The sequence below is a fragment of the Bombina bombina genome, chromosome 3 (assembly GCF_027579735.1).
Source record: "Bombina bombina isolate aBomBom1 chromosome 3, aBomBom1.pri, whole genome shotgun sequence".
Lineage (NCBI taxonomy): Eukaryota > Metazoa > Chordata > Amphibia > Anura > Bombinatoridae > Bombina > Bombina bombina.
Genome location: NC_069501.1, coordinates 1,271,376,393 through 1,271,391,731, shown reverse-complemented (window position 1 = coordinate 1,271,391,731; position 15,339 = coordinate 1,271,376,393). Strand labels below are relative to the sequence as shown.

The 15,339-nt window shown below is 45.3% G+C and overlaps 1 protein-coding gene across 5 annotated transcripts in view; it reads right to left on the bottom strand.

The window, feature by feature from the left end:
• The window catches only part of PGAP2 (post-GPI attachment to proteins 2), a 108,396-nt gene that overhangs the window by 76,669 nt on the left and 16,388 nt on the right, over positions 1 to 15,339 (bottom strand). For 3 of the 5 annotated variants that reach the window (XM_053708818.1, XM_053708822.1, XM_053708820.1), the window contains exon 4: positions 4,740 to 4,846. In XM_053708818.1, the coding sequence (XP_053564793.1) occupies positions 4,740 to 4,846 (107 nt within the window). The remainder of the gene's footprint in view (positions 1 to 4,739; positions 4,847 to 15,339) is intronic. The other 2 variants (XM_053708821.1, XM_053708823.1) reach the window with 1 other exon arrangement.

The following is a 15,339-nucleotide window of genomic DNA, read 5'->3' as shown; positions in this document are numbered from 1 at the left end:
CACACAGACACAGAGGAGCTTACACAGTATACACAGCACATGGTGTGACAGCCCTGTGCACACTACACACTTCCCTTATAAATAACTAGAGCAGCACAGTGAGTGGAAATGCTGTGCACCAGGGAGGAGAATGGGCCCAAAAAATACAATAGCAGAGATGGGGAAGACTGTAGCCCTATGAGTCTAGCGCTGTAACTGAACACTGCCCCCTAGTGAGCAATGCACAGAACATTTATATTACTCTGTATACAGCCCTTCCCTACATTGCGTTGGTATACACTGCCCCCTGCTGGGCTCTGCATGTGCCCCCTCATTACACCTATATACTATTAGCTGACACTGCCCCCTGCTGGGCTCTGCATGTGCCCCCATATTACAACTATATACTATTAGCTGACACTGCCCCCTGCTGGGCTCTGCATGTGCCCCCTCATTACACCTATATACTATTAGCTGACACTGCCCCCTGCTGGGCTCTGCATGTGCCCCCTCATTACACCTATATACTATTAGCTGACACTGCCCCCTGCTGGGCTCTGCATGTGCCCCCTCATTACAACTATATACACTATTAGCTGACACTGCCCCCTGCTGGGCTCTGCATGTGCCCCCTCATTACACCTATATACACTATTAGCTGACACTTCCCCCTGCTGGGCTCTGCATGTGCCCCCTCATTACACCTATATACACTATTAGCTGACACTGCCCCCTGCTGGGCTCTGCATGTGCCCCCTCATTACACCTATATACTATTAGCTGACACTGCCTCCTGCTGGGCTCTGTATGTGCCCCCATATTACAACTATATACTATTAGCCGACACTGCCCCCTGCTGGGCTCTGTATGTGCAACCTCATTACACCTATATATCATTAGCTGACACTGCCCCCTCATTACACCTATATACTATTACCTGACACTGCCACCTGCTGGGCTCTGCATGTGCCCCCTCATTACACCTATATACCATTAGCAGACACTGCCTCCTGCTGGGCTCTGCATGTGCCCCCTCATTACACCTATATATCATTAGCTGACACTGCCCCCTCATTACAACTATATACTATTAGCCGACACTGCCCCCTGCTGGGCTCTGTATGTGCCCCCTCATTACACCTATATACTATTAGCTGACACTGCCCCTGATGGGCTCTGTATGTGCCCCCATATTACAACTATATACTATTAGCTGACACTGCCCCCTGATGGGCTCTGTATGTGCCCCCTCATTACACCTATATACTATTAGCTGGCACTGCCTCCTGCTGGGCTCTGCATGTGCCCCCTCATTACACCTATATATACTATTAGCTGACACTGCCCCCTGCTGGGCTCTGCATGTGCCCCCTTATTACACCTATATACTATTAGCCGACACTGCCCCCTGCTGGGCTCTACATGTGCCTCCTCATTACACCAATATACAATTAGCTGAGAATGCCCCCTGTTGGGCTCTGTATGTGCCCGCTCATTACACCTATATACTATTAGCTGACACTACCTCCTGCTGGGCTCTGTATGTGCCCGCTCATTACACCTATATACTATTAGCTGACACTACCTCCTGCTGGGCTCTGCATGTGCCCGCTCATTACACCTATATACTATTAGCTGACACTGCCCCCTGCTGGGCTCTGTATGTGCCCGCTCATTACACCTATATACTATTAGCTGACACTACCTCCTGCTGGGCTCTGCATGTGCCCCCTCATTACACCTTTATACCATTAGCTGACACTGCCCCCTGCTGGGCTCTGTATGTGCTCCTCATTACACCTATATACTATTAACTCACACTGCCCCCTGCTGTGCTCTGTATGGGCCCCCACATTACAACTATATACTATTAGCTCACACTGCCCCCTGCTGTGCTCTGTATGTGCCCCCTCATTACACCTATATACCGTTAGCTGACACTGCCCCCCTGCTGGGCTCTGTATGTGCCCCCTCATTACACCTATATACCGTTAGCCGACAGTGCCCCCCTGATGGGCTCTGTATGTGCCCCCTCATTACACCTATATACTATTAGCTCACACTGCCCCCTGCTGTGCCCCCTCAGACCTATATACTATTAGCTCACACTGCCCCCTACTGGGTTCTGTATGTGCCCCCTCATTACACCTATATACTATTAGCTGACACTGCCCCCTACTGGGTTCTGTATGTGCCCCCTCATTACACCTATATACTATTAGCTGACACTGCCCCCTGCTGTGCTCTGTATGGGCCCCCTCATTACAACTATATACCATTAGCTCATACTGCCCCCTGCTGGGCTCTGTATGTGCCCCCTCATTACACCTATACACTATTAGCTGAAACTGCCCCCTGCTGTGCCCCCTCATTACACCTATATACTATAAGCTGACACTGCCCCCTGCTGTGCCCCCTTATTACACCTATATACCATTAGCTGACACTGCCCCTGCTGTGCCCCCTCATTACACCTATATGCTGAAACTGCCCCCTCCTGGGCTATCTATGTGGCCCCCTCATTACACCTATATACCATTAACCAACACTGCCCCCTGCTGGGCTCCGTATGTGCCCCCTCATTATACCTATATACTATTAGCTCACACTGCCCCCTGCTGTGCTCTGTATGGGCCCCCTCATTACACCTATATACTATTAGCTAACACTGCCCCCTGCTGGGCTCTTTATGTGCCCCCTCATTACACCTATATACTATTAGGTCAAACTGCCCCCTGCTGGGCTCTGTATGTGCCCCCTCATTACACTTATATACTATTAGCTGACACTGCCCCTTGCTGTGCCCCCTCATTACACCTATATACTATTAGCGGACACTGCCCCCTGTTGTGCCCCCTCATTACACCTATATACCATTAGCTGACACCGCCCCCTGCTGGGCTCTGTATGTGCCCTCTCATTACACATATACAGCATTAGCTCATGCTGCCCCCTGCTGGGATCTGTATGTGTCCTCTCATTACACATATACAGCATTAGCTCATGCTGCCCCCTGCTGGGTTCTGTTTGTGCCCCCTCATTACACATATACAGCATTAGCTCACGCTGCCCCCTGCTGGGCTCTGTATGCCCCCCCCCCCTCATTACACATATACAGCATTAGCTCATGCTGCCCCCTGCTGGGATCTGTATGTGCCCCCTCATTACACATATACAGCATTAGCTCATGCTGCCCCCTGCTGGGCTCTGTATGTCCCCCCTGATTACACATATACATTAGCTCATGCTGCCCCCTGCTGGACTCTGTATGTGTCCCCTCATTACACATATACATTAGCTCATGCTGCCCCCGCTGGGCTCTGTATGCCTCCCCCTCATTACACATATACAGCATTAGCTCATGCTGCCCCCTGCTGGGATCTGTATGTGCCCCCTCATTACACATATACAGCATTAGCTCATGCTGCCCTCTGCTGGGCTCTCTGTGTGCCCCCTCATTACACATATACAGCGTTAGCTCATGCTGCCCCCTGCTGGGCTCTCTGTGTGCCCCCTCATTACACATATACATTAGCTCACGCTGCCCCCTGCTGGGATCTGTATGTGTCCCCTCATTACACATACACATTAGCTCATGCTGCCCCCTGCTGGGATCTGTATGTGCCCCCTCATTACACATATACATTAGCTCATGCTGCCCCCTGCTGGGATCTGTATGTGTCCCCTCATTACACATATACATTAGCTCACGCTGCCCCCTGCTGGGATCTGTATGTGTCCCCTCATTACACATATACATTAGCTCACGCTGCCCCCTGCTGGGATCTGTATGTGTCCCCTCATTACACATATACATTAGCTCACGCTGCCCCCTGCTGGGATCTGTATGTGTCCCCTCATTACACATATACATTAGCTCACGCTGCCCCCTGCTGGGATCTGTATGTGTCCCCTCATTACACATATACATTAGCTCACGCTGCCCCCTGCTGGGCTCTGTATGCCCCCCCTCATTACACATATACATTAGCTCATGCTGCCCTCTGCTGGGATCTGTATGTGTCCCCTCATTACACATATACATTAGCTCATGCTGCCCTCTGCTGGGATCTGTATGTGTCCCCTCATTACACATATACATTAGCTCATGCTGCCCTCTGCTGGGATCTGTATGTGTCCCCTCATTACACATATACATTAGCTCATGCTGCCCTCTGCTGGGATCTGTATGTGTCCCCTCATTACACATATACATTAGCTCATGCTGCCCTCTGCTGGGATCTGTATGTGTCCCCTCATTACACATATACATTAGCTCACACTGCCCCCTGCTGGGCTCTGTATGTGTCCCCTCATTACACATATACATTAGCTCACACTGCCCCCTGCTGGGCTCTGTATGCCCCCCCTCATTACACATATACATTAGCTCATGCTGCCCCCTGCTGGGCTCTGTATGCCCCCCCTCATTACACATATAAATTAGCTCATGCTGCCCCCTGCTGGGATCTGTATGTGTCCCCTCATTACACATATACATTAGCTCACGCTGCCCCCTGCTGGGATCTGTATGTGTCCCCTCATTAGACATATACATTAGCTCATGCTGCCCCCTGCTGGGATCTGGATATATATATATATATCTCTAAAAAAAAATCTCTCTAAGAGAACAATATTTTGGCATAATTCATGGTCTTGTGGGGTCCAGTTGCAGTAGTGGTGTCTGCATATACCATGGTCACGATGTGGGTCAGTAAGATCAAAGTAAATACCCCATACTTGCGATACAGCAGCCTTACCTCAGAACTTACTGAGTATTTTTTCGTCATGCTCCAGATGATGCAGGTCAGTAGCATGTGAGTTAGCGAGAAGATCATGAAGAAAATAAAACCAATCTTATGGATATCTGCAGACACACAAAGGTCATGGTATGATACGCAGTGAGAGGGGTAAAACAATATAGGTGCAGAGCAGTGTACAATACTATTGGGCGCAGTCTAAAGTAACAAAACCAGGGAGAAGGGGCGCAGTATAAGGGCACACTGTACTAAGGGGCGCAGTATAAAGGCACACAGTACTAAGGGGCGCAGTATAAGGGCACACAGTACTAAGGGGCGCAGTATAAGGGCACACAGTACTAAGGGGCACACAGTACTATAGGGCACAGTATAAGGGCACACAGTACTATAGGGCACAGTATAAGGGCACACAGTACTAAGGGGCGCAGTATAAGGGCACACAGTACTAAGGGGCGCAGTATAAGGGGCACAGTATAAGGGGCACACAGTACTAAGGGGCGCAGTATAAGGGCACACAGTACTATAGGACACTGTATAAGGGGCACAGTACTAAGGGGCGCAGTATAAGGGCACACAGTACTAAGGGGCGCAGTATAAGGGGCACAGTATAAGGGGCACACAGTACTAAGGGGCGCAGTATAAGGGCACACAGTACTATAGGGCACAGTATAAGGGCACACAGTACTGTAGGGCACAGTATAAGGGCACACAGTACTAAGGGGCGCAGTATAAGGGCACACAGTACTAAGGGGCGCAGTATAAGGGGCACAGTATAAGGGGCACACAGTACTAAGGGGCGCAGTATAAGGGCACACAGTACTATAGGACACAGTATAAGGGGCACAGTATAAGGGCACACAGTACTAAGGGGCACAGTATAAGGGCACACAGTACTAAGGGGCACAGTATAAGGGCACACAGTACTAAGGGGCACAGTATAAGGGCACACAGTACTATAGGACACAGTATAAGGGCACACAGTACTAAGGGGCGCAGCATAAGGGCAAACAGTACTAAGGGGCGCAGTATAAGGGCACACAGTACTATAGGACACAGTATAAGGGCACACAGTACTAAGGGGAACAATATAAGGACACACAGTACTAAGGGGCACAGTATAAGGGCACACAGTACTAAGGGGCACAGTATAAGGGCACACAGTACTATAGGACACAGTATAAGGGGCACAGTATAAGGGCACACAGTACTAAGGGGCACAGTACTAAGGGGCACAGTACTAAGGGGCACAGTACTAAGGGGCACAGTATAAGGGCACACAGTACTAAGGGGCACAGTATAAGGGCACACAGTACTAAGGGGCACAGTATAAGGGCACACAGTCCTAAGGGGCACAGTATAAGGGCACACAGTACTAAGGGGCACAGTATAAGGGCACACAGTACTAAGGGACACAGTATAAGGGCACACAGTACTATAGGACACAGTATAAGGGCACACAGTACTAAGGGGCACAGTATAAGGGCACACAGTACTAAAGGGGCAGAGTATAAGGGCACACAGTACTAAGGGGCACAGTCTGTGTCTAAAGAAACAAAACCAGATAAAGCATCCAGCAACATTCCAATCTACCTCTATAATCAGTTTTATTTTGTTCTCTTGGTAACCTTTGTTAAAAGGACATGAAACCCAAAATATTTCTTTTATGATTCAGACAACAAATCATACGGCTAGATTTAGAGTTTGGCGGTAGCCGTCAAAACCAGCGTTAGAGGCTCCTAACGCTGGTTTTGGGCTACCGCTGGTATTTAGAGTCAGTCAGGAAAGGGTCTAACGCTCACTTTGCAGCCGCGACTTTTCCATACCGCAGATCCCCTTACGTCAATTGCGTATCCTATCTTTTCAATGGGATCTTTCTAACGCTGGTATTTAGAGTCGTGGCTGAAGTGAGCGTTAGAAATCTAACGACAAAACTGCAGCCGCAGAAAAAAAGTCAGTAGTTAAGAGCTTTCTGGGCTAACGCCTGTTCATAAAGCTCTTAACTACTGTGCTCTAAAGTACACTAACACCCATAAACTACCTATGTACCCCTAAACCGAGGTCCCCCCACATCGCCGCCACTCTATTAAAAAAATTTAACCCCTAATCTGCCAACCGCACACCGCCGCAACCTACATTATCCCTATGTACCCCTAATCTGCTGCCCCTAATACCGCCGACACCTACATAATATTTTTTAACCCCTAATCTGCCGCCCCCAACGTTGCCTCCACCTACCTACACTTATTAACCCCTAATCTGCCGACCGGACTTCACCGCTACTATAATAAATGTATTAACTCCTAATCCGCCTCACTCCCGCCTCAATAACCCTATAATAAATAGTATTAACCCCTAATCTGCCCTAAGAGTTAATTTATTTAGGGGTTAATACATTTATTATAGTAGCGGCGAGATCCGGTCGACAGATTAGGGGTTAATAAGTGTAGGTAAGGTAGCGGCGACGTTGGGGGCGGCAGATTAGGGGTTAATAAATATAATATAGGGGTCGGCGGTGTTAGGGGCAGCAGATTAGGGGTACATAGGGATAACGTAGGTTGCGGCGGTGTACGGAGCGGCAGATTAGGGGTTAATAATAATATGCAGGGGTCAGCGATAGCGGCGGTGGCAGATTAGGGGTTAACAAATATAATATAGGGGTCGGCGGTGTTAGGGGCAGCAGATTAGGGGTACATAGGTATAATGTAGGTTGCGGCGGTGTACGGAGCGGCAGATTAGGGGTTAATAATAATATGCAGGGGTCAGCGATAGCGGGGGCGGCAGATTAGGGGTTAATAAGAGTAAGGTTAGGGGTGTTTAGACTCGGGGTACATGTTAGGGTGTTAGGTGCAGACATAGGAAGTGTTTCCCCATAGGAAACAATGGTTTTTTGCAGGTGTTAGGTTTTTTTTTCAGCTCAAACTGCCCCATTGTTTTCTATGGGGGAATCGTGCACAAGCACGTTTTTTAAGCTGGCCGCATCCGTAAGCAACGCTGGTATCGAGAGTTGCAGTGGCGGTAAATATGCTCTACGCTCCCTTTTTTGGAGCCTAACGCAACCATTCTGTGAACTCTAAATACCAGAGTTGTTTAAAAGGTGCGGGGGGAAAAAAGCATGCGTTGCTAACGCACCCCTTTGGACGCAGAACTCTAAATCTAGCCGATAGAATTTTAAACAACTTTCAATTTACTGCTATTATACATAATACTTAATTCTTTTTATATCCTTTATTGAAGGAGAAGCAATGCACTCCTGGGAGCTTGCTGAACACATCAGTAAACCAATGACGAGAAGCATTTATGTGCAACCAACAATCACAGGATAGCTCCTGAACCTACCTAGGTATGTTTTTAAACAAATGATACCAAAAGAACAAAACCAATTCGATAATACAAGTAAATGTGAAAGTTGTTTAACTTCTAAATCATTAAAGAAAAATGTAGGGTTTCATGTCCCTTTAAGGAGTAATCCAAGGTGAGCTCAGGAGCGTGCACATGCTTAAGCTATCTGGCAGCAACATTTGCAACATTGTTTATAGCAATAGTTAAAACACTGCTGCCACAGAAAGCTAAAGACACGTGCACACTCCTGAGCTACTCTCAGCCTACCTAGATTTACTCTTTAATAAACAACGTCCCAGATTCCTGCTCTGAATAAATAAAGGCTCAGATTCACATTACAGACCCTTTATAAGGGGAGGGTTAACAGGGCATGAAACTATTTTGTTTTACACATAGATAATTTACTTCTGTTATCACATTGTGTTTGTTCTCTTGCTATCTTTTGTTGAAAAGCAGGGGGTGTAAGCTCAGGAGCACTATATGTCAGTAGTTTATCCATATGCAAGCGCACTAGATAGCAGCAGCATCATCTCCTGCCATATAGTGCTCCTAGCAGGCAAGCGCACTAGATAGCAGCATCATCATCTCCTGCCATATAGTGCTCCTAGCAGGCAAGCGCACTAGATAGCAGCATCATCATCTCCTGCCATATAGTGCTCCTAGCAGGCAAGCGCACTAGAAAGCAGCAGCATCATCTCCTGCCATATAGTGCTCCTAGCAGGCAAGCGCACTAGATAGCAGCATCATCATATCCTGCCATATAGTGCTCCTAGCAGCTCTACAAGAAAATGTCATAATATCAGTAAAACTGCAAACATTTTTATCTTTCATTTCCCTTTAAGGAGATTTTGTTTCTCTAAATATAATGAAGTTGTTTTTTTTTTGTTGTAAAATAATGTACTGAGTGTTCTGCTCCTGAATAAAATAATGTACTGAATGTTCTGCTCCTGAATAAAATAATGTACCGAATGTTCTGCTCCTGAATAAAATAATGTACCGACTGTTCTGCTCCTGAATAAAATAATGTACCGACTGTTCTGCTCCTGAATAAAATAATGTACTGAGTGTTCTGCTCCTGAATAAAATAATGTACTGGGTGTTCTGCTCCTGAATAAAATAATGTACTGCATGTTCTGCTCCTGAATAAAATAATGTACTGCATGTTCTGCTCCTGAATAAAATAATGTACTGGGTGTTCTGCTCCTGAATAAAATAATGTACTGAATGTTCTGCTCCTGAATAAAATAATGTACTGAGTGTTCTACTCCTGAATAAAATAATGTACTGGGTGTTCTGCTCCTGAATAAAATAATGTACTGGGTGTTCTGCTCCTGAATAAAATAATGTACTGAATGTTCTGCTCCTGAATAAAATAATGTACTGAATGTTCTGCTCCTGAATAAAATAATGTACTGGGTGTTCTGCTCCTGAATAAAATAATGTACTGAATGTTCTGCTCCTGAATAAAATAATGTACTGAGTGTTCTGCTCCTGAATAAAATAATGTACTGAGTGTTCTGCTCCTGAATAAAATAATGTACTGAGTGTTCTGCTCCTGAATAAAATAATGTACTGAGTGTTCTGCTCCTGAATAAAATAATGTACTGGGTGTTCTGCTCCTGAATAAAATAATGTACTGGGTGTTCTGCTCCTGAATAAAATAATGTACTGGGTGTTCTGCTCCTGAATAAAATAATGTACTGAATGTTCTGCTCTTGAATAAAATAATGTACTGAATGTTCTGCTCCTGAATAAAATAATGTACTGAATGTTCTGCTCCTGAATAAAATAATGTACTGGGTGTTCTGCTCCTGAATAAAATAATGTACTGAATGTTCTGCTCCTGAATAAAATAAAGTACTGAATGTTCTGCTCCTGAATAAAATAATGTACTGAGTGTTCTGCTCCTGAATAAAATAATGTACTGAGTGTTCTGCTCCTGAATAAAATAATGTACTGAGTGTTCTGCTCCTGAATAAAATAATGTACTGAATGTTCTGCTCCTGAATAAAATAATGTACTGGGTGTTCTGCTCCTGAATAAAATAATGTACTGGGTGTTCTGCTCCTGAATAAAATAATGTACTGAATGTTCTGCTCCTGAATAAAATAATGTACTGAATGTTCTGCTCCTGAATAAAATAATGTACTGGGTGTTCTGCTCCTGAATAAAATAATGTACTGAACGTTCTGCTCCTGAATAAAATAATGTACTGGGTGTTCTGCTCCTGAATAAAATAATGTACTGAATGTTCTGCTCCTGAATAAAATAATGTACTGAATGTTCTACTCCTGAATAAAATAATGTACTGGGTGTTCTGCTCCTGAATAAAATAATGTACTGAATGTTCTGCTCCTGAATAAAATAATGTACTGAATGTTCTGCTCCTGAATAAAATAATGTACTGAATGTTCTGCTCCTGAATAAAATAATGTACTGAATGTTCTACTCCTGAATAAAATAATGTACTGGGTGTTCTGCTCCTGAATAAAATAATGTACTGAATGTTCTGCTCCTGAATAAAAACAGAATTTATGCTTACCTGATAAATTACTTTCTCCAACGGTGTGTCCGGTCCACGGCGTCATCCTTACTTGTGGGATATTCTCTTCCCTAACAGGAAATGGCAAAGAGTCCCAGCAAAGCTGGTCACATGATCCCTCCTAGGCTCCGCCCACCCCAGTCATTCGACCGACGGACAGGAGGAAATATATATAGGAGAAACCATATGATACCGTGGTGACTGTAGTTAGAGAAAATAATTCATCAGACCTGATTAAAAAAACCAGGGCGGGCCGTGGACCGGACACACCGTTGGAGAAAGTAATTTATCAGGTAAGCATAAATTCTGTTTTCTCCAACATTGGTGTGTCCGGTCCACGGCGTCATCCTTACTTGTGGGAACCAATACCAAAGCTTTAGGACACGGATGAAGGGAGGGAGCAAATCAGGTTACCTAAACGGAAGGCACCACAGCTTGCAAAACCTTTCTCCCAAAAATAGCCTCCGAAGAAGCAAAAGTATCAAATTTGTAAAATTTGGCAAAAGTGTGCAGTGAAGACCAAGTCGCTGCCTTACATATCTGGTCAACAGAAGCCTCGTTCTTGAAGGCCCATGTGGAAGCCACAGCCCTAGTGGAGTGAGCTGTGATTCTTTCAGGAGGCTGCCGTCCGGCAGTCTCATAAGCCAATCGGATAATGCTTTTAAGCCAAAAGGAAAGAGAGGTAGAAGTCGCTTTTTGACCTCTCCTTTTACCAGAATAAACAACAAACAAGGAAGATGTTTGTCTGAAATCTTTAGTAGCCTCTAAATAGAATTTTAGAGCACAGACTACGTCCAAATTGTGTAACAAACGTTCCTTCTTTGAAACTGGATTCGGACACAAAGAAGGTACAACTATCTCCTGGTTAATATTTTTGTTGGAAACAACTTTTGGAAGAAAACCAGGCTTAGTACGCAAAACCACCTTATCTGCATGGAACACCAGATAGGGCGGAGAACACTGCAGAGCAGATAACTCTGAAACTCTTCTAGCAGAAGAAATTGCAACCAAAAACAAAACTTTCCAAGATAATAACTTAATATCTACGGAATGTAAGGGTTCAAACGGAACCCCTTGAAGAACTGAAAGAACTAGATTTAGACTCCAGGGAGGAGTCAAAGGTCTGTAAACAGGCTTGATCCTAACCAGAGCCTGAACAAATGCTTGAACATCTGGCACAGCTGCCAGTCTTTTGTGAAGTAAAACAGATAAAGCAGAGATCTGTCCCTTCAGAGAACTTGCAGATAATCCTTTCTCCAAACCTTCTTGTAGAAAGGATAGAATCTTAGGAATTTTTATCTTGTTCCATGGGAATCCTTTAGATTCACACCAACAGATATATTTTTTCCATATTTCTAGCCTGAATCAGAGTATCTATTACAGAATCTGAAAACCCACGCTTTGATAAAATCAAGCGTTCAATCTCCAAGCCGTCAGTTGGAGGGAAACCAGATTCGGATGTTCGAATGGACCCTGAACAAGAAGGTCCTGTCTCAAAGGTAGCTTCCATGGTGGAGCCAATGACATATTCACCAGGTCTGCATACCAAGTCCTGCGTGGCCACGCAGGAGCTATCAAGATCACCGAGGCCCTCTCCTGATTGATCCTGGCTACCAGCCTGGGGATGAGAGGAAACGGTGGGAATACATAAGCTAGGTTGAAGGTCCCAGGTGCTACTAGTGCATCTACTAGGGTCGCCTTGGGATCCCTGGATCTGGACCCGTAGCAAGGAACCTTGAAGTTCTGACGAGACGCCATCAGATCCATGTCTGGAATGCCCCATAAATGAGTTATTTGGGCAAAGATTTCCGGATGGAGTTCCCACTCCCCCGGATGGAATGTCTGACGACTCAGAAAATCCGCTTCCCAATTTTCCACTCCTGGGATGTGGATCGCAGACAAGTGGCAGGAGTGATCCTCCGCCCATTGAATTATCTTGGTCACTTCTTTCATCGCCAGGGAAGTCCTTGTTCCCCCCTGATGATTGATATATGCAACGGTCGTCATGTTGTCTGACTGAAACCTTATGAATTTGGCCTTTGCTAGTTGAGGCCAAGCTCTGAGAGCATTGAATATCGCTCTCAGTTCCAGAATGTTTATCGGCAGAAGAGACTCTTCCCGAGACCATAGACCCTGAGCTTTCAGGGATTCCCAGACCGCGCCCCAGCCCACTAGGCTGGCGTCGGTCGTGACAATGACCCACTCTGGTCTGCAGAAGCTCATTCCCTGTGACAGATTGTCCAGAGTCAGCCACCAACGGAGTGAATCTCTGGTCTTTTGATCTACTTGAATCGTCGGAGACAAGTCTGTATAATCCCCATTCCACTGTCTGAGCATGCACAGTTGTAATGGTCTTAGATGAATTCGTGCAAAAGGAACTATGTCCATTGTTGCAACCATCAATCCTATTACTTCCATGCACTGCGCTATGGAAGGACGAGGAACAGAATGAAGTACTTGACAAGAGCTTAGAAGTTTTGATTTTCTGACCTCTGTCAGAAAAATCCTCATTTCTAAGGAATCTATTATTGTTCCCAAGAAGGGAACTCTTGTTGACGGGGACAGAGAACTTTTTTCTTTGTTCACCTTCCATCCGTTAGATCTGAGAAAGGCTGGGACGATGTCCGTATGAGCCTTTGCTTTTGACAGGGACGACGCTTGAATCAGGATGTCGTCCAAGTAAGGTACTACTGCAATGCCCCTTGGTCTTAGAACCGCTAGAAGGGACCCTAGTACCTTTGTGAAAATCCTTGGAGCAGTGGCAAATCCGAATGGAAGTGCCACAAACTGGTAATGCTTGTCCAGAAAAGTGAACCTTAGGAACTGATGATGTTCCTTGTGGATAGGAATATGTAGGTACGCATCCTTTAAATCCACGGTAGTCATAAATTGATTTTCCTGGATAGTAGGTAGGATCGTTCGAATAGTTTCCATTTTGAACGATGGTACCCTGAGAAATTTGTTTAGGATCTTTAGATCCAAAATTGGTCTGAATGTTCCCTCTTTTTTGGGAACTATGAACAGATTGGAATAAAATCCCATTCCTTGTTCTCTTATTGGAACTGGATGTATCACTCCCATCTTTAACAGGTCTTCTACACAATGTAAGAATGCCTGTCTCTTTATTTGGTTTGAAGATAATTGAGACCTGTGGAACCTTCCCCTTGGGGGTAGTTCCTTGAATTCCAGGAGATAACCTTGAGAAACTATTTCTAGCGCCCAAGGATCCTGAACATCTCTTGCCCAAGCCTGAGCAAAGACAGAAAGTCTGCCCCCCACTAGATCCGGTCCCGGATCGGGGGCTATCCCTTCATGCTGTTTTGGTAGCAGTGGTAGGCTTCTTGGTCTGCTTACCCTTGTTCCAGCCTTGCATTGGTTTCCAGGCTGGTTTGGGTTGTGAAGTATTTCCCTCTTGCTTAGAGGATACAGAATTAGAGACTGGTCCGTTTCTGCGAAAGGGACGAAAATTAGGCTTATTTTTAGCCTTAAAAGACCTATCCTGTGGGAGGGCGTGGCCCTTTCCCCCAGTGATGTCTGAAATAATCTCTTTCAAATCAGGTCCAAATAATGTTTTACCTTTGAAAGGAATGTTAAGCAATTTTGTCTTGGAAGACACATCCGCTGACCAAGACTTTAGCCAAATCGCTCTGCGTGCCACGACAGCAAACCCTGAATTTTTCGCCGCTAATCTAGCTAATTGCAAAGCGGCATCTAAAACAAAAGTTAGCCAATTTAAGTGCTTGAACTCTGTCCATAACCTCCTCATACGAAGATTCTTTACTGAGCGATTTTTCTAGTTCCTCGAACCAGAAACACGCTGCCGTAGTGACAGGAACAATGCATGAAATTGGTTGTAGAAGGTAACCTTGCTGTACAAAAATCTTTTTAAGCAAACCCTCTAATTTCTTATCCATAGGATCTTTGAAAGCACAACTATCTTCGATAGGAATAGTAGTGCGTTTGTTTAGAGTAGAAACCGCCCCCTCGACCTTGGGGACTGTCTGCCATAAGTCCTTTCTGGGGTCGACTATAGGAAATAATTTCTTAAATATAGGGGGGGGGGGGGAAAAAGGTATGCCGGGCCTTTCCCACTCTTTATTTACTATGTCCGCCACCCGCTTGGGTATAGGAAAAGCGTCGGGGGGCACCGGAACCTCTAGGAACTTGTCCATCTTACATAATTTCTCTGGAATGACCAAATTGTCACAATCATCCAGAGTAGATAACACCTCCTTAAGCAGTGCGCGGAGATGTTCTAATTTAAATGTCACAACATCAGGTTCAGCTTGATGAGAAATTTTTCCTGAATCTGAAATTTCTCCATCAGACAAAACCTCCCTCATGGCCCCTTGAGATTGGTGTGAGGGTATGACAGAACAGATATCATCAGCGTCCTCTTGCTCTTCAGTGTTTAAAACAGAGCAATCGCGCTTTCTCTGATAAGAAGGCATTTTGGATAAAAGATTTGCTATGGAGTTATCCATTACAGCCGTTAATTGTTGCATGGTAATAAGTATTGGCGCACTAGATGTACTAGGGGCCTCCTGTGTGGGCATAACTGGTGTAGACACAGTAGGGGATGATGTAGTATCATGTTTACTCCCCTCATTTGAGGAATCATCTTGGGCAATATCATTATCTGTGGCATTACTGTCCTTACTTTGTTTGGACACTATGGCACAATTATCACATAAATTTAAATGGGGAGACACATTGGCT